Genomic DNA, 23,047 nt, shown 5'->3' with positions numbered 1-23,047 from the left:
ACGTCAAAAGGGTCCTAGTATCCCCTTATTTTATTTCAGCTTGGATTTACTACCCCTTGTGATCTTACGTGGCACCTAGAGTGTTTTTCACTCGCCATTACTAGCGAGTGAGATAAGCAAAAAATTATAATTTTATTTGTTTTAGCATTTATTTAATTAGAAATATTATTTCCTTTTTTACTCTATTTGATTTATTAATATATTTTTTCAATTCGGACCTGTCAACACTGATGATGAAGCTGCAATATTTGTACTTGGAAGATAAATTGGCTGCCATAGAAAATTTCTCCGTCTGTCTCATTCTTTTACTATTTCAGCAACATAATTCTTTGCACTTGGAAATATGCTAATTATATTGTTAATAATAGTTATATAATGAAGCAAAAGACCCACAAAAAAAATTCTTCTTTTACCCAGAAGACTAAGTTTTCAAAACTGATTTCTGTTTAGCTCAGGGAGATGGAAATTGATCAGATTATTGAAAAGAGAAAGAAATGAAAGCGAGGTAGGTGGTAGGGGAAGATCGGAAAGGGCTAGTGAGAGAAGCATTAGAGAGATTGACGGCAATGGCGAACGACGTGAGGGAGAATCGTCGGGGGATATGTTGCACAAATACCCTATCTGAATTAGAGAGAGAGTTCCAATCTTTGCAGATAATATCTTAATTTTGAGAAAAAATCAAAGATAATGTACACAAAAAAGAAAAATAATCATTGGAGAAAATAGAGGAAATTTTGCTTAGCCATTGATTTGATAGAGCTTTTTATTAGTTAATTTCGATTTTTATCCGCTCAGCAAATGATTGAGATGGTGGCGGCGACGAAGAGGAGGGTTACCTGCGGTTGAACATTGAAGAAGAAGAGGAAAAAGACAATTTTTTTTATTTTTTTTTAAAATAAGAAATAATATATATGAAAATAAAAAGAATTAACAGGTGGTAAGGTGCGTGTATGCACTTTCTTCATTATACTTGGGATTGATCGAAAAATGAAATAATTTTAACACTTTTAGGGGTCGTTTGGTAGAGTGTATTAGGAAAAATAACGCATGCATTAGCACTGTGTATTACTAGTACCTTGTTTGGTACTCTTTTCCAACCTATGTATAACTAATGCTTGCATTAGTTATACACTCTATTGTGTATTAAAGTGTGTATTGCTAATACCATGGATTTCTAGGTATTAGCAATACAATGGTTTTAATGCATGCATTAGATTAACTAATGACAAAACTACCCTCTATTATTATTATTATTAATAATAATAATAATTATTATTATTATAATAATAATAATAATAATTTTTTTTGTAAAAGAATGTGGGGGTATTTTTGTAAACAAATATTTTTTTAATAGTCTTTATACAAGGCTTGCTATTTCCAATACATTAAACCAAACAATGTATAAGAAATAATGCAAGCATAACTAATGCAAGCATTACTAATGCTTGCATTACTAATGCATGCATTACTAATACATCATATTCAACATTATTCTTATACACTCTACCAAACGACCCCTTAAATTGTTTAAGGAGGTGTTAGGATCTTTGTAAAATTTCAATGTCTTTTTAGAAAAAGTGTTATAGTTAAATGGAGTAATGATGTATTTTCTCCTCATTTTTAATTGAACTAATTCAAAGATTATATTAGTGGAGACTAGAGAGTATTGAGTGATCATATCATGTTATTAGTCACTATTAGTCATTTGACTCTTTTAAGTGTCATTATTACAATATTGAACTTAATTGTCTGGTGATTGTTAATTTCCACTAACTCAAAGCTAAAATGACATCTCAATGAACGTGGCTTAGCATCATAAGAGTACTTAAAACAATGTTATTAGAATGGAAATATTCAATGTAACGATTTGATGTTAATTGGTGTTACAACTTTTGAGTAGGAAAACAGGAAATTGAATAATTCGGTGTTTGATAGAGTAATTTACTATTGAAAAAGTTTTGAGTTCGATCCCTGGTTACGGAAAAGATTCGGTTTTAATAGAGATTTCGTGTTCTTAAAAAAATTAGGTCTTTCATTTAGTTGTTGTACGGATTAATAAATAATTCCTTCAAAATTTTACAAAATCAAGTTTTCAACTATTAATTCATCTCCTTTGGAGTGAAAAATATTCTCCTAGAGAATGTCTTCTCTTATATGAGTTTAATTTACACACATGTATTCATAATCGAATTAGTGAATCAAAAAAAAGATTTACAACTATTTTATTGTAGTATAAAATAAACTAAGCAAATACGAGAAAGTGGAAAGATATTAATCAAAATAAGATTAAGACTTGATTTTACTAAGATTAAGAGAGAAATTCAAATCAAATTACGAAAAAAAATATTCAATGTCTTGTAGCTTTCTATTCAAAATTACAAAATTACTCAATACTTCGTGATTTGCGACTGAAGATGTAGTAATTAAGTTAATTTTATTAGAATTAGCATTGTAGATTTGGAATTGGGACTTCAGCCGTAAGCTTTTAGCCATTTTATCACAAAAAAAAAAAGCTTTGTTATATTTGAAATTCACATTATATAATAGTATATTTTACACATAAATTTAATCAATACGTTTTGATATCTTTCAATTTATTTTTGTCAAATTTAAAATCTATCATAATTATTCTTTATAATTATAAATTCATAAAAAAAAACTACTATTATTTTATTAATAAAAAACTAACAAAAAAAATTCATAAGAACACCATCAAAGGATATGGCGCAGTTGATAAGACTGTTCCTTCTCTATTCAAAAGTCTCGAATCGAGCCTGATATGAAAAAAGTATGGGGTGTTTTACCTGAATGGAGCCTCACGTAGGTGAATCCCAGTTAGCTGGGCTTTATACCTAATGGAAAATCAAAAAAAAAAAAACATGGAGGACCCTTAGTTGCAGGAGTCGTTGATTCTTTTAAAGATTAAAATTGTAAATATAGATTGAAGTATCAACAAAGCTGGAATAGCTCAGTTGGTTAGAGCGTATGGCTGTTAACCATAAGGTCGGAGGTTCGACCCCTCCTTCTAGCGATTCAATAATTTTTGTAATAAGTGTTATGTTTTTTTATTACTTCAGTTGTGCTCCTAAATGTTAATTTGGTCTGCTTTAATATCTGAATTTCTTCGAGATTTAATTAGGTATTTTTCGATACAACAACTATTGATTCACTCCACTTTGGCATGGATTTTGAAGTTGAAAATTTGAGTTTTTGAAGTTGGGATTTCTGAAATTAGAATTTATGTTGGGACATGTAGGAATAAATTTAATATTTTGTAAGTGGAAGTTGGGGCTCAAATTGGTTCTAGCCCATTTTTGGGAACTTGAAAAATAAAATCTGATCAAACAAATATTTGCTAATAAATTTTCAAAAAACTATCCCAAAAATCTATCTCCAAACGCCATTTGATTCTTTGTGTTTATTTATTCTACCATTATGGCAGTCGACAGACAAATATGTTTGAATTATATCCTCAGTTTAATTTGTAGATAAAGGAAACAAGAGACATGTTCTATAAGACTGAGTTTTTAGATTCTTTTTATAAATTGGACCCAACTAGAACGCGATGAAAGACACGAAGGATGATATGAAGATGCATTTTTTGTGATTGTTTTATGTTAATAAGCTTCAACATCATTGCTCTTTTATGCTCAACATATATTTCCAGGCTGTAGACTTGTAATTGCAGAGAAATTGAGCACTATGAATATGCAGGGAGTTGTTGATAGGCTCTTGAATTTGAAAATCGCACAACGGGAACTTGATCAGAAATAGAACGTATTTAATCTGCTGGAATACCAGTGAAAGTGCCCGTCAAGAATGCAGCTTCTTGACCTCACTTGCTATTGAGAAGTGATATATGTTCTCTTTACCAACCACTACATTGCATTACTTGTCCTTTTTTTTTTATTGCTGCTGTTTATCATGCCTAATTACTTTGATTAAAAAATTATGGTGAATATAGATTTAACCATGCATTCTCATGAATTACTCCTAAAGGTTGACATCAAACTAATACTAGTTGATGAGAGTTACTTCGGAAACAAAAAGGTCTAGTTAAATTTCTCTGCTAGTATTATCTCAATTCCAATAAAATATAATCGAGTAAAGTATGACTTTGCCATCAGAACTTATAACGGGATTTCAAAACATAAGTAATTTCTACTAGGTTTTTTATCCCATTTTTAGGTTCATTATAGGCTTCTTATTAGTTAGAACTTCCAATAATCTTGGTAGAAATTTGTTATCTTTTTTTTCCGCCTCAGCAAATCATTTTTTCCACAAAGAATCGTGATGTCTTGTCTTCCTTCACCTTATAAAAACAGTTTAGTCCTCTTATCTACCTTTGCATTTGGATTTATACTCAACTATTTGGATAATTACTTGTCTTATTATTCTAATGACGTCCGTTTGTCACACTTAGATTGAGAAATTAAACTATGATGAATTGTCTTCTTTGACACTTCTATAAGACTTGTCAATATGATTTAATCTCTTTATATAATATGTTGCTGCCTTTGTAGAAAATTGGGCTTGTATACTTAGCCATGACACTGATGTTTGTGGAGAAAGGGATTTCTCTTTTTAACTTCATCTGATCAAAGTATGCCATTTATAGTTAGTATATTTTATGCATGACATATGATAAAATAATTAATATATGAATAGCTAAATCTTATACATGTATTTTCTCATAACTAATATTTCTATTATTAATATCTATAAAAAATAATACATAAAATTTTTCATAATTGATTTCTATATTGTTAATACCTACTTAACTCTAACCGTTATATACAAATGGAACGTTCAATATTTATCCATTATTCAGTATGTTTGACCAATAAACATGATGGGCTAGGTAGAAGCATTGGGCCTCGAAAATATACAAAACAAAAACAGAATGGGCTGTTAATTCGAGTTAGGCCCAATTAATTCAAACCACACAACGTCTCATCCGGCCCGTTTATTATTCCTTTAGTAATACACAAGTAGAAAATACATAATGGACTGATAGAGAAGTATGTTGCGGATAAAGTGTGGGTAAAAATAAGAAAATAAAAAAATATCCAATCGCTTTGGCATATTATCAAACGCCTTAAAGTCATCACTTATCTATAAACAGAGAGAGAAGAAACATAACATCAATTATTTTTTTTTAAAAAAGAAAAACATAACATCAATCATCATCTCACTATCAACAGAGAAACCACAAATATCCAACACTGAAAGAGGGAAATATAAATACCCAGCAAGCCATCAAATATGAGAAAGATAAGATTACACACACACACACACACATATATATATATATATATATATATATAAGATTATATATGTCCAATATATTATGTCCAATATATAGAACAACACAATATTGAAAAAAAAGAAAACTCACCAGAAATTAACAACAGTTAAATGGGAAAAAATCTACAGTAGCGATTGCCACAAGGAATTACAGAAAAAATAGAAAAACTAAAGTATTTGTCGGGAGAAGAGGGAACCTTTAATACCCAACAAACAAAGATGGTCAATAAGTTTAATTAAGAAAGGAATTTGTGAAATAAGCCCAACAAAATTAATACAGTAAGTAACAAAGTCAAAATGGCTAAAACATTGAAGATCTAGCTTAATTAGGGTAATAGAAAGGGAGGAGGAGAAATAGAGAATAGTTCCTAAAAAAGTTTCATTGAGAGAAGACTAAGAGTAATTTATTCAACTACACGTGTTGTCATAAATTCACTAAAGGGTACTACTTATACTACTTTTGGTACAATTAATAGATGTTGTGTTCGTCCAAGCCTTGTTGGCTTATTAAATAGGATAATAATAATAACAGAAAAGGGTTAAAATTACTCTCGAACTATATGAAATAAACAATTTATACCCTTCGTTACATTTTGGGATAAAAAATGTCCCTGCTGTTATCCTAAGAGACCACAAATACCCTCAAGAGTTAACACCCCAAATTTTTGTTGACGTGGCAAGCCACGTGGGACTAATCCTTCCACCTAAGCGTTGCCAATTAGGATTCACTACAAAAGAACTAGACTTTTAGCGGCAACAACAGTCGCCACAAATGCCCAGAAAATCGTCACTAAAAGTTTTTAACATTAAATTTTAATTTTATGTTTTTTTTCTTCATTGTTTTTAAAAAACCAAATATGATATTAATTAAGTAGGAGTTTGAAGAAAAAATAGGTTTTACTAGCAAATGGTTGTTGGAGCCTTAGTCGCCACTAAAAATCACTCATAACCTTTAGTGACAATATTTTGGGATTTTGTGGCGACTTTGTCGCTACTAAAAGTCAAGTTCTTTTGTAGTGAATCTTAGTTGGCAATGCTTAGGTGGAGGGATTAGTCCCATATGGCTTGCCACGTCACTAAAAAATTGGGATGTTAACTCTTGAGGATATTTGTGGTCTCCTGGGATAACTGCGGGATATTTTTTATTCTAAAATGTAATGGAGGATATAAGTGGTCTATTTCGCATAGTTTAGGACAATTTTGACCCATTTCCGTAATAATAATAATTTAACTCTCCAAACCTAGGGTTTTTACCTTCTGTCAGAGCAAGTGATTCCGGCACCCTTGCAGATCTGTCCGCCATCGCCGAACGCTCAGAGGTACTCTTCTCATCCATTTTTCTTACCTCTTTATACTGACTTCTCTTCAATTATATGCCAAATTTCAATTTCGTTTTTAGCGGCGTCTTGCAAGTATGATAATCATAGTAAACCGAAGGATATGATACCTGACAATGTTCTATATGTTTCTATTGCATTTTACTCCTTTGATGATAAGTACATGAATTAATTCAATTGAGGTTTGTCATCTGATTGCTGAAGTAGTAGATATTAATAAAGAACGAACGGCCAATGCTTAAATATCTGTAATATAGTAATGTTTCTGCGATTTCACTGATGAAATAATTGAAGCAGCTAGACTAGATTTTATATGTCAAAGTCCCGTTCATTTCGAATCACCAGGATAGAGCTTTATATCTCAATGCTGATATGGTTTCAAAGTCGTTCTTGTTGTATCACCGGGATTGAAATTTATAAATCAATGCTGGTATGGTTTCAAAGTCGTTCGTGTTGTATCGTCAGAATAGAGATTTATATCTTAATGCCTGTATGTTTTCGAAGTCTTTTTATTGTCAGGATAGAGATTTATATCTCAATGCTAGAGTTTTACATCTCTATGCTTTTATGATTTGAAAGCTGTTCATTTCATACAAGAAATTTTAGAGAAGGAGTGTTGTATTTTTGTTTGTTTAGTTTTGTCAATTGGTTTCTACATAAGCTATATAGTGATGGTTAGGTTTGTATTTCTAATATGTTAATTGATTAGATCTGTGAAGATGTACACATTAAAAATTAGTCAAATTGATTATCACGAAGTGAAATATGACAAGTACAAGTGAACAAAAGGAGTATATAGGAGGATACAATTTCGTATGTCTAGTTGGGAAAACAATTTTTAAAAGTATCTTGTATTTGTTACATTCTTTTAAGAAAAAAAAAAATTAGACAAAGAAGAAGCTAAAAGAAAAAACTAAGAGGGAATAAGAGAGAAAATTAATAGTAGTAAACCAGAGAGCATTGTATCCTCAAAAGAAAGCAGAGAACAACCATCGACAATATCAGTTATCAATTCATCTTTCTACTGTCTCTTATGCTAATAAGTATTAATCTTCACATCAGTATTTTTTTTTCTGGGTTTTAGTTGTATTAGTGGTAGTACAAATTGGTGAGATGTTAGTATTTTTTGAGGCATTATTTCGTCCTAAACTAGTTTGAAGAAAGGCGAAAGTTTTACTATTTTCAATCCCAAATCCGGCAACCTTAGCTATTTGATTTTTATGCAATAATTATACACAACCCAATTTTTATGCAACAATTCACAGAAATAAAAGCAAGGATCCATTCATTCATCTATTTGGAGCAGAAATAATAGTAAATAAACAAGTAAAAGGTTCAAGAATAATGTCTATTCCGTGAAATGAAAGAAATAAAGAGATTGAATTATTATTTGGAGCAGAAATAATAGTAAATAATGTATATTTCGTGAAATGAAAGCTATTTTTTCCCTTTCTTTCTCTCTCTACTTTCTTTCCCCGATCACTGTATCACATGTTGCTGACTTACTACTGTACTTCACATAATTTGATTATTAATTACACTTAATCTATTTGAATATTGTTTACACCTATTGGTAGAATTGGTGTTCTAATTTTGTAATGATTGTGTTATGTCTATTCGTGGATTATATCGTATCTGACTTTCTCATTCCTATCACAGAATTTTTTCCAAATATGGCTGCATCGTCTTCTTCTTCTCGGTTGGTTCGTGGTAAGGGGCTTTACTTGCTTTGATTGCTAATATGGAGCGGTATGATATACATTTGTGTGAGATGTGTGACTCTCATTCTTTTTCAATGATAATATATTAAAATGCCAATGATATTCTCTCTCCCCCCTGCCTCATGGGAAAAGGTGATGTTGTTTCAGGCAGATAAACTAATGAAAAAAGGAGTGTATAAGAGTAAGTTTTAGGGGTTACAGGCCGGGATACTCCATTTTTTGATCTGCAGAAAGGCAGTTTACATCTTTGCTCATTGGTGGATGGTCTAATGAACTCAGATTAGGTTTTGCATGTACATGTTCTAGTTATTCTCCACACAACAAACTTATTTTATATTTATTGCACGGAGCAGCTCATAAACAGGAACTACATGTTTTGTCTCTAGTGATATAATGTATTACTGCCCCCTTCCAATTTGTATGGCACGTTCTGTATCCTGAGAGTATGACTAATCTGTGATTGGAATAGATCAACTCAACATTTTATAATTATAATTTATATTCACAAACTATATGAAAAGTACCACAAATTGCAATTCTTCTCATGTCAACATTACAAAGAAATACATTTTAAAGTGAGGTCAAGTTTACATAGTTTGGATGTCGAAAAGCAAAAAGGGCCACCATATAAATTGGGTAAGAGGGTGTAGTTAGATGTTGGACCATTTTTCCCTTTTTTCTTTCTCTGGAATTTTTCCATTGGAACCAGAGAAGCGATTAAGTAGTGCATTCGTCACTATTACCGACTAATCTACTCATTCAGTGGGGTTTGGTATCAAAATCTTTGAGCAGTGAATGTCATCTTCATTCTTTACAGCGTAGCAAGTAGAACTTAGATTTATAGTTGTAAAGGGAGGGACTTTACCCATTTACTGTAAAGTCTGGATCATTGGAGATTTATTCTCTTGTGTGAATAAGACTTCTGCTGAATCAATTTGCTCCATTCCAAGTTGTATACCCTCATTGTCCTAAATGATGTTTATGGTCTCGTTTTTTCTACTTGATACAACTTTTCATTCTTGTTTCTTTTTAATGTTCTTAAAGGAAAAAAAATTTAACTGATACTTGGTCTCAAAGTTGCAGTGTGAAACTTCTACACCTATAAGCTTATTTAATCATTTTAAAGTTGAACATGATAATTCAATTTGGAAAAAGGAGGTAGTGTGATTTTTATCAGCCATAAAGTCACCAACAAATTTTGCACTTAGACAATTTTGTGGAAATGGTTAATCCAATATTGATGGTTTTATGTGCATTACGAAGCCCGTTAGCAACTGCAACTGGATACTATGCTCCCTGTACCAGCTCATTGAATCAACTGCCTTCCTATGCTATCCACATTGCCTAATCATCAGCTCTTCCTTATTCCCTTGTGTATATGCATGACCTGTGCTTTAAAAAATTTATGATGAATTTGCAGCAGTGGGTCGTTCATTGTTCAGTGGTCTTTGCAACAATGCTGATGGTTTAATGAGATCAACACACGAGATGATGTGCAATCATTTGTTATTCCAGGTTCGTCTGCTATGCTGTTTAATTCTCACCCCCAATACCCTAATCTTTTTCCAGTTTGCAATCTTAATCAGTCATTGAGCATGAAATTTGAATGTTGTGTGCATTTTGTCAACGCAAATTTGACAAACCAAATTTGAGCAACCCCCTTGAGTTGGTAGGCCGCCAATTCCGCCTTCTCACAAGCACCAACATCCATAATGGTCAAGATTTTGCATACCTCATCGATGAACTCTTGCGGGTCCTCATCCACCTTTGAACCATGGAAGACCGGAGGGTTCATCCTCATGAAATCTCTCACCCTTTCCCCCGGGGTGGTAGTTCGAGGAGCTTGGGCTCCTTGTTGCACTTGGTTAGCTACCACTTGTGCAAGCATGGTGAGTGCATCAAGGAGCTCACCATCGGTGGGTGGCTCTTCCGGTGATCGGGCCCTTCTTCCCCTCATGTTTGGCATGATGATCTAGCAATCCAAAGAACAAGCGTTAGGGAGGAATCACCTTATCGCACTCTAAGCACGACATAAAACATGAAGAAGGGAAACCTTTCCTAAAACGTTTTGTAGCCTCCCATTCATAGTCGTGGCGCGCTTCACAACCATGATTAGGACTCTACTCAACGCGGTGTGTTGGACTCCGAGGATTTAACAACCTAGTGCTCTGATACCAAGCTTGTCACGACCCAAGCCTAGGGCCTAAACGTGACATGGCGAATGAGGAACCCGAAGGAACCCCAAACAAGCCTCTCAAACTTGTCATCACACTTCATCGGTCGCGGAAGTACAATCAACATTAATTAACGGGAAATAGGAACTAAGGGCAAACCATTTCAAAAAGACATCATAGAACAAGAGTCCAGCTCATTTACAAAATACTTGTCCAACGCACACCTCTACATACATAGATAGGACGGGGGCCATGACATACTACCTGCTCCCCTCATAGTCAAAATACAATTGCAAGCTAAAGTCTCAAAACATAGGAGTAGGAAACATAACATAGCCCTCGAATAATTGAGGACTCACCAACAAACTCGGATAAGCACCGTACTAGCCACGTGAATGGAGAGAAGGATTAAGAGTAGCTCCGGTCCCTACATGGTGACATCATGTAGGCAAAATATGCGTTAGTACTTGGAATGTACTAAGGGGTCGTTTGGTTTGAAAATGAGTTATGATGGGATAAGTTATGTTGGGATAAGTTATGTTGGGATTAGTTATGATGGGATAAGTTGTGTTGGGATTATTTTTTATTGAGTGTTTGGTTTGTTGTATTCAAAATAATAAATTTTAAGAACAATTTATTTGTTTACAAAAATGCCCTTCATTAATGTAAAAAGTGATATAACAAAAGGGTTGAAAGAGACATTTTTGTCATTTACCTATTTTATCCCGGGATAAGTTATCCCGGGATTACTATACCACCCAAGGAGAGGGATAACTTATCCCGGTACTAATTATTAATCCCGGGATAAGTTATCCCGAACTTGCCAACCAAACAACAAAATAAGCGGTACTATAATTTAATCCCGGGACTATTTGTTACTATACCTCACACCAAACGAGCCCTAAGTATGCGGGGTGCAACACAACAATAGACAAGGACACAATCGAAATACAAGAAATAGTTTCATAGGCATTATGAATAACAATATGAGGGTGCATGATCAAAGTGAAGTCAAAACATGTTTAAGTAAATCTATACTAATAGTAAATATCATATGTGTATGCATGATCCAACCAATCTATAACCCCAACTTAGGATGGGGCATGCCGTTCACACCCGGACACCCTGGTGGCAAGGTATAAACCCCTCACATGGTTGATGTTGGTCACACCCCAAGCATCCTAGGTGGTGAGATATAAACCTCTCACATGGTTGTCCAGTTCTTTTCCCCCGGACCGGGCATGGTCATGCAACACTTTATATAGAAAATTCCCATTAGGCTCTAATGCAATCTCACGTATGGAATGAACATATACACAAGCTTAGTTTGTCATCAACACATCTCTGGATTGCCATACATCTCATAACTCAAGCTTTAAAGCATCGATTCATCAATTCTCCATAGTTGGACATTTTGTCAAACACCTTGAAGGCATGTAATGGAATCAAAGAGCATGGAAAATAGGGTAGTAATTATGCAGCCAAACCAGTGAACAACCTACAACAACACCTTTTAACACCCACAATACCACATGAAAATCTCCACATCCATTCCAAATTTAGATTCAAGTTCTAGAGTCACAACATGCTCAAAACAATCACTTTTCATGTTTAAAATTCAATGTGCAGGAAATTATTACAAAGAACAAGACTAATTTATGAATCTTAAACCATGAATTAGTGAGTAGAATAGAGTCTAGGCACTATGGGTGGAAGGACCCATGAGTTCAACACCACATACCTTGAGTTCTTATGAAGGTCTTGAGAGTGTCTTCAATGGAAGCTTGGAACTTGGAGCAAGAGTCTCTTCAAACTTGAGGAAGGTTTTGGATTAGGGTTCTTGAGAGAACTTGAGAGAAAATGTGTCTAAGTATGGGAGAGGTGTTTTGGGAAATGTTTTAGAGATGGGAATTGAACTAATGGTATATAGGAAATAACATATGCCCTTTGGAAAAATGGTCCAACACTTAGAAAAAAAAATGAGGCGGGTGAACAGTAAAAACGTTCACTGGAAATTGCATTTCCTGCCGGACAGATTTTACAAAAATGGGTATAACTTCTTCGTCTGAATGAGGTGAAACGAAGTGCGTTAGGTAGCTAACTCAAAGGGCTTTCCATGGATATGTTATAGGCCACCCAATTATTTGTGTGCTAGGATATATGACCCTCCAAAGTAGACCCTCGAAAAAGGCTTTACTTGGAAATTTTGGATTTTGATACGGTTGCTCTAAAATTTGGGTTAGACCCATTTCCCACTCAATTTGACCCCCTAAACAAGAATATGAAGTCGGATTTTCGAAAAACAAAACGGATTTGTTTTGATATAGCTAAACAAGTTTCCGGTAACTTCCGAAGCACATTTTTAAGAACATTTTGGGTCATTTCAATAGCTTGTCACGACCCAAGCCTAGGGCCTAGACGTGACATGGCGAATGAGGAACCCGAAGGAACCCCAAACAAGCCTCTCAAACTTGTCATCACACTTCATCGGTCGCGGAAGTACAATCAACATTAATTAACGGGAAATAGGGACTAAGGGCAAACCATTTCAAAAAGACATCATAGAACAAGAGTCCAGCTCATTTACAAAATACTTGTCCAACGCACACCTCTACATACATAAATAGGACGGGGGCCATGACATACTACCGGCTCCCCTCATAGTCAAAATACAATTGCAAGCTAAAGTATCAAAACATAGGAGTAGGAAACATAACATAGCCCTCGAATTATTGAGGACTCACCAACAAACTCGGATAAGCACCGTACTAGCCACGTGAATGGAGAGAAGGATCAAGAGTAGCTCCGGTCCCTACATGGTGACATCATGTAGGCAAAATATGCGTTAGTACTTGGAATGTACTAAGTATGTGGGGTGCAACACAACAATAGACAAGGACGAACATCAAAGGCCGGGTGGCCTAACTCAAGACATTGAGATACCTACTTGGAAGTGGGAAGAAATCAACATGGATTTTTTAGTGGGCTTACCCAAGGCTAGAAGAGGCTTTGATTCGGTTTGGGTAGTGGTTGATCGGATGACAAAGTCGGCTCATTTCCTACCGGTTAAAACTACTTACGGGGCTGAAGAGTATGCCAAGTTGTACATTCATGAATTGGTAAGGTTGCATGGGATTCCTTTGTCTATCATCTCGGATCGTGGTGCCCAATTCACTTCTCATTTTTGGAGGTCATTCCAAAGGGGTCTTGGTACAAAGGTAAAGCTTAGCACGGCCTTCCACCCTCAAACGGATGGCCAAGCCAAAAGAACAATTCAAACCTTGGAGGATATGCTTAGAGCTTGTGTATTGGAGTTGAAAGGTAGTTGGGATGATCATCTTCCTTTGATTGAATTTGCATACAACAATAGTTATCATTCTAGTATCGGTATGGCTCCTTTTGAGGCACTTTATGGTAGACGGTGTAGGTCACCGGTTGGGTGGTTTGAAGTTGGAGAGGTGGCCTTGTTGGGTCCGGATCTGGTCATGGATGCTCTTGAGAAGGTAAGGATGATTAGGGAGAGGTTGAAAACAGCCCAAAGTCGTCAAAAGTCTTATGCCGATGTGAGGAGACGGGATCTTGAATTCAAAGTGGGTGATTGGGTTTATTTGAAAGTTTCTCCAATGAAAGGTGTGGTTCGTTTTGGTAAGAAGGGGAAATTAAGTCCTAGGTATGTCGGTCCTTATGAGATAATAAGAAGGGTTGGTAAAGTAGCCTATGAGTTGGGGTTGCCCAAGGAGATGGAATTAGTTCATCCGGTATTCCATGTATCGATGTTGAGGAAATGTGTTGGTGATCCTAACGCTATTGTACCTCTTGAGGTTGTGGGTGTTGTAGAAGATAATTTGACGTATGAAGAAGTCCCGGTTCAGATCTAGATAGACAAGTTAAAAGGTTGAGGAACAAATAAGTGGCGTCCGTTAAGGTGCTTTGGAGAAATCAACAAGTGGAGAGTGCTACTTGGGAGGTCGAAGCGGACATGAAAAGACGTTATCCTTATCTATTCAACTCCACTCAAGCCTAAGGTATTAAATCAAGTCCTTTGTACTCCATTGAGTCTTACATTTCAGCCCCTGAATCATTAATGTGCATATATGTTTAAATTGATGAGTTATGGATGTTTTACACTAAGTTTTGAAATCTTGAAGTGATGTTTAAATAAAAATTTGCATTCATGTTGGGGCTGATATGTTCTTACTAAGTCTTGCCTTGTACGTCTCTTCCACATTCGGGGACGAATGTTCCCAAGGGGGAGATATTGAAATGACCCAAAAGGTTCTTAAAAATGTGCTTCGGAAGTTATCGAAACTTGTTTAGCTATATCAAAAAAAATCTCTTTCGTTTTTCGAAAATCCGACTTCATATTCTTGTTTAGGGGGTCAAATTGAGTGGGAAATGGGTCTAACCCAAATTTTAGAGCAACCGTATCAAAATCCAAAATTACCAAGTAAAGCCTTTTTCGAGGGTCTACTTTGGAGGGTCATATATCCTAGCACACAAATAATTGGGTGGCCTATAACATATCCATGGAAAGCCCTTTGAGTTAGCTACCTAACACACTTCGTTTCACCTCATTCAGACAAAGAAGTTATACCCATTTTCGTAAAATCTGTCCGGCAGGAAATGCAATTTCCAGTGAGCAGTGAGCGTTTTTACTGTTCACCCGCCTCTTTTTTTTTCTAAGTGTTGGACCATTTTTCCAAAGGGCATATGTTATTTCCTATATACCATTAGTTCAATTCCCATCTCTAAAACATTTCCCAAAACACCTCTCCCATACTTAGACACATTTTCTCTCAAGTTCTCTCAAGAACCCTAATCCAAAACCTTCCTCAAGTTTGAAGAGACTCTTGCTCCAAGTTCCAAGCTTCCATTGAAGACACTCTCAAGACCTTCATAAGAACTCAAGGTATGTGGTGTTGAACTCATGGGTCCTTCCACCCATAGTGCCTAGACTCTATTCTACTCACTAATTCATGGTTTAAGATTCATAAATTAGTCTTGTTCTTTGTAATAATTTCCTGCACATTGAATTTTAAACATGAAAAGTGATTGTTTTGAGCATGTTGTGACTCTAGAACTTGAATCTAAATTTGGAATGGATATGGAGATTTTCATGTGGTATTGTGGGTGTTAAAAGGTGTTGTTGTAGGTTGTTCACTGGTTTGGCTGCATAATTACTACCCTATTTTCCATGCTCTTTGATTCCATTACATGCCTTCAAGGTGTTTGACAAAATGTCCAACTATGGAGAATTGATGAATCGATGCTTTAAAGCTTGAGTTATGAGATGTATGGCAATCCAGAGATGTGTTGATGACAAACTAAACTTGTGTATATGTTCATTCCATACGTGAGATTGCATTAGAGCCTAATGAGAATTTCCTTTATAAAGTGGTGCATGACCATGCCCGGTCCGGGGGAAAAGAACCGGACAACCATGTGAGAGGTTTATATCTCACCACCTAGGATGCTTGGGGTGTGACCAACATCAACCATTTGAGAGGTTTATATCTCACCACCTAGGATGCTTGAGGTGTGACCAACATCAACCATGTGAGGGGTTTATACCTTGCCACCAGGGTGTCCGGGTGTGAACGGCATGCCCCATCCTAAGTTGGGGTTATAGATTGGTTGGATCATGCATACACATATGATATCTACAATTAGTATAGATTTACTTAAACATGATTTGACTTCACTTTGATCATACCTTGAGTTCTTATGAAGGTCTTGAGAGTGTCTTCAATGGAAGTTTGGAGCAAGAGTCTCTTCAACCTTGAGAAAGGTTTTGGATTAGGGTTCTTGAGAGAACTTGAGAGAAAATGTGTCTAAGTATGGGAGAGGTGTTTTGGGAAATGTTTTAGAGATGGGAATTGAACTAATGGTATATAGGAAATAACATATGCCCTTTGGAAAAATGGTCCAACACTTAGAAAAAAAAATGAGGCGGGTGAACAGTAAAAACGCTCACTGGAAATTGCATTTCCTGCCGGACAGATTTTACGAAAATGGGTATAACTTCTTCGTCCGAACTCCGAATGAGGTGAAACGAAGTGCGTTAGGTAGCTAACTCAAAGGGCTTTCCATGGATATGTTATGGGCCACCCAATTATTTGTGTGCTAGGAGATATGACCCTCGAAAAAGGCTTTACTTGGAAATTTCGGATTTTGATACGGTTGCTCTAAAATTTGGGTTAGACCCATTTCCCACTCAATTTGACCCCCTAAACAAGAATATAAAGTCGGATTTTCAAAAAACGAAACGGATTTTTTTTGATATAGCTAAACAAGTTTCCGGTAACTTCCGAAGCACATTTTTAAGAACCTTTTGGGTCATTTCAATAGCTTGTCACGACCCAAGCCTAGGGCCTCTTTTGTTTAATGTTATTGTGTTGTTTTTTGTAAAAAAGTTTTACCTCTAAATAGTAATCTGCAAAATCATGAACTTTTGAATATCTATACTATCTCTTATTTTGTGTTGCCTTATATTTTTCTAACTTAACTAATTTTCTAATAGGAAACTCAAATACAAGTTACCATGTACGGTAAAGATATCACACATTATGAAAGAGAGTTTGTTCCTTTCCAAACATATTTGCTATCAATGGCATATGTCACTGAATCAACCAAGGCATATGGAAATCCTCTTCATGAATTAACTTGGACAATTGGTAAGGGCACAATTGTTGAACCAATAGAACAGGTTATACCCCCTGAACCACCATTGTTGCCACCAACGCTGCTAAAAGTTACATCGTTTGACAGTTTTGACTATCAAGCTATAGGTTTCAAATTCGGTACCTCTCAACATATCTTTACACTATACTTACGACACATATTATCCATTTTCATAACTACTCTACCTTATTAAACCTCTTTACTTTCTGCAAGATATTCTTGCCCTCGTGATAAATGGTAGCCCTCCATCATATGCCTCAAATGGGAGCAAAATTCATCATCATCGACTATCAGTAAGTACAATTTTACTTCCAAACTTTTCAAAACTGAAAATTTTGATCATCTTTTCCTTTATAGCTATATGCCAACTGTTTTATCTTCCCCTTATAAATTATAACTGATCATGCATTTTTCTTGAATATTTTTGCTGGATAAACGCTCACAAAAACTATATATATACACATAAATATTATATAAATGGTTAGAAATTGTTTGTTCATCCTATATTATTTACGTACTGCTACATTTTGGTTACTCTCCAGTATTACTGTAGTAGTAGGTTATGCCTAAATACAGAGATAGGAGTAGCACAAAGAAAAGAAGCAACTCAAAATATAAAGAGAGTTTTTTTTGTTTATTCTTTGATTGAAGAGCACTAAAAGATGTTTTGGAAATAGAGTCTTTCTTATTCTTTCTTTTCATCGAGAATCTAACGCTGAACAGTTGAGACCAATAGAACCCTTAAGTAAAGTAGTAAATTAGATTAAGACATTATTCAAAATTCTCTGATAATTAGTTTAGCATTGTAATTGACACACTTCTAAATAGCTTGTCCAACTTGTAACAATGCTGATCAATTCATATACAAACAACCTTCTGTTAGGGCAGAACACGACAACACAAGTAATGAAATAATAACCATGCCTGAAATATACCTAATTAAGACATTTATGCCACGTTTGTTCTTTGATAAAAGAGGCTAGAGACTTCTGTACTTCAATGTTCTCTTTTTTAAATAAAGTTAATCCGTTGCACTTTCAAAAAGTGAATCACTTGACCTTCATCACCTTGATCTTTCCTTGTATGTTTTCTATGGGTTGATGCCAACTAAGAATCTCACCTGTTTATCTGAAGCTCACGACAGTTTGTCTCCACTAGATTCAAAATTCTTCTTTACTTTCTTTTGTTTAATGTTGTTACTCTGTTGCTTTTTATGAGAAAAGTTTTAGCTCTAAATAGTTGTCTGCAAAATCATGGCAATGAAAGATTTACTTGATGTTTTTTTAATTGGCTGTCACATGATGTTGTGCCTACTACTCTGGCAATTCAGAAATGTAATAGAAATCAAAATGCTTATCAAAATGCCTTACAACCAAATTCCACACTGTTGCTTAAGCAACAATTGTAGCACCCTTTTATCAAAAATACTTTCTTCCATAAACTTTTTTCCATTTCAGCTTGTATCTATGTAAGCTAGATCTATTATAACACTATTTATCTTTTTTTCTATGTAAACAGGAAAAAACCAACAAAACTCACTCTCTGGGAAGAATTCATAGACCTATATGGGAATAAACTTCTCAAACATCTGAAAGAACTTCAAGATTTCCCAGTAATTCTTGCCAGAAAAGTGGTCAAACCAAAATCATCTTCAGGTAAAATACAGACATACTAACAATATCTCCTATGCTGAAACACATATTGCTCAAATTAACACCAACTATTCAACAATCTGCAGGCCTTTCAAATAGATTTGGTACAACAATCCAGATTGATCCCCCGTACCCACAAGCTATCGAACTAAAGACATGGTATTCAAAATACACCTCTTTCTACGAATAAATAAATGCGTTCACATCTTAACATTTTTAACTTACATATAGGTCCAATGAAATAAAACCACTTCTTAGCACATACATAACAAAAAGCACCACAGCTACAGGATCTCTTTTATTTGTGCCATTTGAAGAACACATTGTGCCTATTGTCATATCCAGCAACAATCTTTGGTACATACATCATCTACATCTTAAATTTAGTTTATAGATTAAACTGTTAATACAATTTACCATTTCATATATATTCCCAGGGCCAAATATTCCATGTGCAAGCTCAATTGTTAATATCCAATGAAACTCAACGATTCTGTGTTTTACTCTGCTCCGACTGCAAGCAAATCTTTCCAAGGAATTGGTCACAGAGAAGATTCTATTGTACGACCTGCCATCGATCAACACATCTCACACCCAGGTATAGACATATCCGTATCTTATCTGGATATACAATTGTTAATATATTTTTTACTTCTCCTCCAGTTGAACTAATTTGTTGCTAACTAAATAACAATTTTCAATTTAAAAAGTTCTTTCCGAACATAAGCATATTGAGTTTTGCTTCCGTAACAGATGCCAGTTCGAAGTAACCATCCAAGATGGTACTGGTTCAACAACAGCTATGATTTCAGACAAAATTGGAGGAGCACTACTGTCTCTCACTGTGGCAGATATTCATGAAATACGTTGCATCAAGGTAAGACACTCTACAGCCTCTTGCTTCTTGCTTAAAAATCTATCTTACATGATTTCCTTTCATCTTTCAGAAACAATTGTTGCCACTCATACCCGTGCAACACAAACTGCTAGGGAAGACATTCACTATCCAAATAAAGAAGCTGTTCGCAAAACACAAGGATGCGTCTTCAGCAAAATTGTTCATCATGTCAATCACCGAAGAAGATATTGCTAGCAACCTGGCATTGCCACTCACTGCACCAACAACTCCAGAAAGCAGCAAACGCAAGCTGAAGCAAATCATGACAAAGGAAGACTAAAGGTATTCTCTCTACGGGACTTTTAATTTTTATCCAACAATATATTCAATTTATTTTTATAACTTGATATATACTGTCATCAGATACAAACATACATCACAAACTTTCAACTGGCATAAAAACCAAAAGAAAAATGCTGCTACACACAGAAGAAATAGAGCTACTGTTGTTGTGCCTATGGCATTTTTGAGTCTTTCTGTTCCTCTCTAAAGTTTCATTCTTTTTACCTTATGTTATATGATTATACTAATGTTTTCCTAAAGTTTTTGTTTGTTATATTTGGTTGCTCCATGACCCCTTAATACTATTTGGGTTTCTTGTTTTGTAATAATTTACTTGTTGCCTTTGTCTTTTGTTAAGTTTAAATGCTTACAGAAATGAGGATTTGGATGATACTAAATGATATGTGTAAATTATGGCACCAAGATATTTCTATTGGGAATGCAGGTTGGTTTTCACTTGATTAATGGTTTTGTTCCTATAATCATTGCCTTCGCATGAGAGATGTTTGTGGAGTGAATAAGAGGCTAAGTTTTCCTTTTTCTGTTCTATTGATTTAGGCGTTTGTTTGTGTCACATGTGTATAGAGTGGTGTGAAGCTTCAGAGTTTTGAGCTGAACAAAATGTTGTGCATAGAATAGGTACCTAACTTGTCCAGTGAGTCTTTTCTTTAGTGGTAAAGAGGAGGACAATGCCTTGAGGATTCATTAACTCTAAAACTGTCATTGATTGTTGACGTAATTGTTCACATATTGCTTTTCAGTAACTTGACTCAGCAACTTGTAGTCTCATCAGAACATTGATTATACAAGGAGGGAGGGGATGTACTCTCCATGACCCACATGCTTGTTGATATTTTGTTCAATATGTACACTTTCATTTGCTTTTTCTTTTGTTTTTTGGACCCATGTTTCCTCAGAATTATGCCTAGATTTGGATGACAACCTACATGACTCACCTTATTGCCACTTAGCATATATTTTTTCAACACTCTATTTCTTCAACAACTGATGTTTTCTCCTTTTGTTATCAATGTAGTATATACTACTTTTTTGCGATATGGCTGGCACCACCCTTTTGTCTACTCAACTACTACAAATGTTGATGGCGGACACTTTTGCTGTTGATAGCGTGGACTCTGTTGCTGCTTCTTGCAAACTGTCAGGTACTTAAATCTTCCCATCACACATTTACTCCTCCCCATAACTACACACTAAATTCATGTTTCCCTTTTATTTCACAGATCTGGTGCTGAATAACGCTGTATAAGGGGCCAAAATGCAGCATTATGTAAATATCCAATGTAAGCGTCAACCATGACAACAAACAAAACAACTGCCAACCATATTTATAATATCTATATATAACTATATCTACATATTTGAATACTGCACGGGCAACTCTTACCTAGTAATATAAAAATGTAATTACATTTCGGACAATTGACAGCTTAGTGCACAAAGCATCTCATGTTCACATAAGGTACATGAAAGAAATGTAACTTTTCATGGCATATTTTAGACAGTAGAGAATGACGATGTCTATATAAGTTAAAATGCAACTGACCTCATATAGGGATCTACCATGGCCAAAGATGAAATCAACAGAGCCTTGAATGAAACAATTGTTGAAATAGTGAAGTCCCTTGTGATCATAAAGTGTGTCTTGGCTTCCGTAGAAACTGCAATTGTAAAATGCTGTTTTGTTCCCTGATATTCTTAGTGCCACTGCTTGTTCTCCTGCCATTCCAACCACATGGGGTGTTGTATTCTGCAAAACCAAAGTGCTACCTCCAGCTTTCATATATTCAATTTTTAGGTTCTTATCGTTAAATTCATTGAAATTTTAAAATTTGATGGATTCCTAAGATCCATATGTTTTATTTTATTTTAATTTAAAGTTGCCCAAAAATGGGCCTTTTATTAACAAAGCAACAGAATGCAATATACAATGTTCCAGGCCCGAAAGTGGCCTGGACCCGGAAAAGCCAAAATGGCAATGTTCTAAATCAGAAAGGGAGAGAAATCAAATAACAGACGAGAAACTCCTCAGCTCCATCTGCTGTCTTCAGCTGCGCCGGCGACATCCACACCCAACAGCACCTCCGACCACCAGTAACAATCTACAAACACCTTCGATGTTCGGCTTGTAATCATCTGGACATCAAAAATTCTCACAGATAACATGATTCACCACCAATGAAGACTTCTTCAACATGAATGTGACATAGTTATTCTAGAGCAAGAGGTTTGAGTCGGTTTTAAATTGCTGTCCATAAATTTCTCATTTCCTTATTATTACAACTTACAAATTATCCTCTCAACAGATTGAACCCCAAAGGAATTGATACCACTGTTAAAGAAAACAATTTTTCGGCTGCCAAATAAGGTATTTGAGAAAATCCTTATGCTTCTTCAGTTGTAGTTGTTGGTATATTTAGCTTCATCGATTCAGACCGCCTGATATTTAGCTCTGTAGCCTGTAGCCAGTGTTTCGGACTCTTCGTATTCTTAGGTTTGGCACATTGTTCTTTTCCAGTTCTATTATTGCTTGTGCTTGCGGTGGGATTTCTTGCATATTATAAAATTGGTGTCTGTGTTCCTGCAAAATCGAAAGCATAGTTAGTGAAAAAGTCTGCTAATGTGTTTCCCTCTCGATAAGTAAGCACCACCTCCACCTCTCTATTCATCAGCAAGCTCTTTATGTAGCTTACATCCAGAGTTATCAACCAAGGGACCTCCATATTCCATTAGAACCTTTTGAGCCATTAATGAATCAGTTTCAATAATCAAAGGTACTAGACCGTGTTGTAAACAATAGTCTATACCAATTCTAATAGCCTTAATTTCAACTTCAATAACAGAAACCTTCTCTATTAACCTTGATTCCGCATATATCAACTCCCCTGCTTCATTCCTGATACAAAAGGCCATTGATCCAGATATATAATAACTTGATTTTAATTGAACCATTCGTAACTTGTTATCTACCTCCATC

The 23,047-nt window shown here is 35.2% G+C and overlaps 2 protein-coding genes and 1 non-coding gene across 3 annotated transcripts in view; all 3 read left to right on the top strand.

Annotated features, from left to right (window-relative positions):
* Positions 1-2,957: 2,957 nt before the first annotated feature.
* On the top strand, positions 2,958-3,031 carry TRNAN-GUU (transfer RNA asparagine (anticodon GUU)). Its single transcript has one exon. It is a non-coding gene; the product is annotated as a tRNA-Asn (tRNA).
* Positions 3,032-6,602: 3,571 nt separating this feature from the next.
* The window catches only part of LOC125832161 (40S ribosomal protein S7-like), a 29,573-nt gene continuing 13,128 nt past the window's right edge, over positions 6,603-23,047 (top strand). The window contains exon 1 of the mRNA XM_049511310.1: positions 6,603-6,626. The gene's annotated coding sequence lies outside the window, so the exon portion shown is untranslated. The remainder of the gene's footprint in view (positions 6,627-23,047) is intronic.
* On the top strand, positions 17,147-20,050 carry LOC125832300 (uncharacterized). Its single transcript, XM_049511440.1, has 9 exons — positions 17,147-17,339; positions 17,434-17,513; positions 18,551-18,624; positions 18,739-18,875; positions 18,959-19,031; positions 19,104-19,197; positions 19,310-19,470; positions 19,626-19,749; positions 19,820-20,050. The coding sequence occupies exons 1-9, from the start codon at positions 17,147-17,149 to the stop codon at positions 20,048-20,050; spliced, it is 1,167 nt and encodes a 388-aa protein (XP_049367397.1).

The sequence above is a fragment of the Solanum verrucosum genome, unplaced genomic scaffold (genome assembly GCF_900185275.1).
Source record: "Solanum verrucosum unplaced genomic scaffold, falcon-dt-bn FXZP01000009.1, whole genome shotgun sequence".
NCBI lineage: Eukaryota > Viridiplantae > Streptophyta > Magnoliopsida > Solanales > Solanaceae > Solanum > Solanum verrucosum.
The sequence above is the reverse complement of the archived record's forward strand: the minus strand, read 5'-3'. Positions and strand labels throughout refer to the sequence as shown.

What these genes read in the sequence shown, in the direction of transcription:
- LOC125832300 (XM_049511440.1), top strand. Translation starts at nt 17,147, where the DNA reads ATGGCATATGTCACTGAATCAACCAAGGCATATGGAAATCCTCTTCAT. An exon ending in CAAACCAAAATCATCTTCAG is followed by an intron (nt 18,876 to 18,958) that starts GTAAAATACAGA and finishes AACAATCTGCAG; the next exon opens with GCCTTTCAAATAGATTTGGT. An exon ending in GCTATCGAACTAAAGACATG is followed by an intron (nt 19,032 to 19,103) that starts GTATTCAAAATA and finishes ACTTACATATAG; the next exon opens with GTCCAATGAAATAAAACCAC.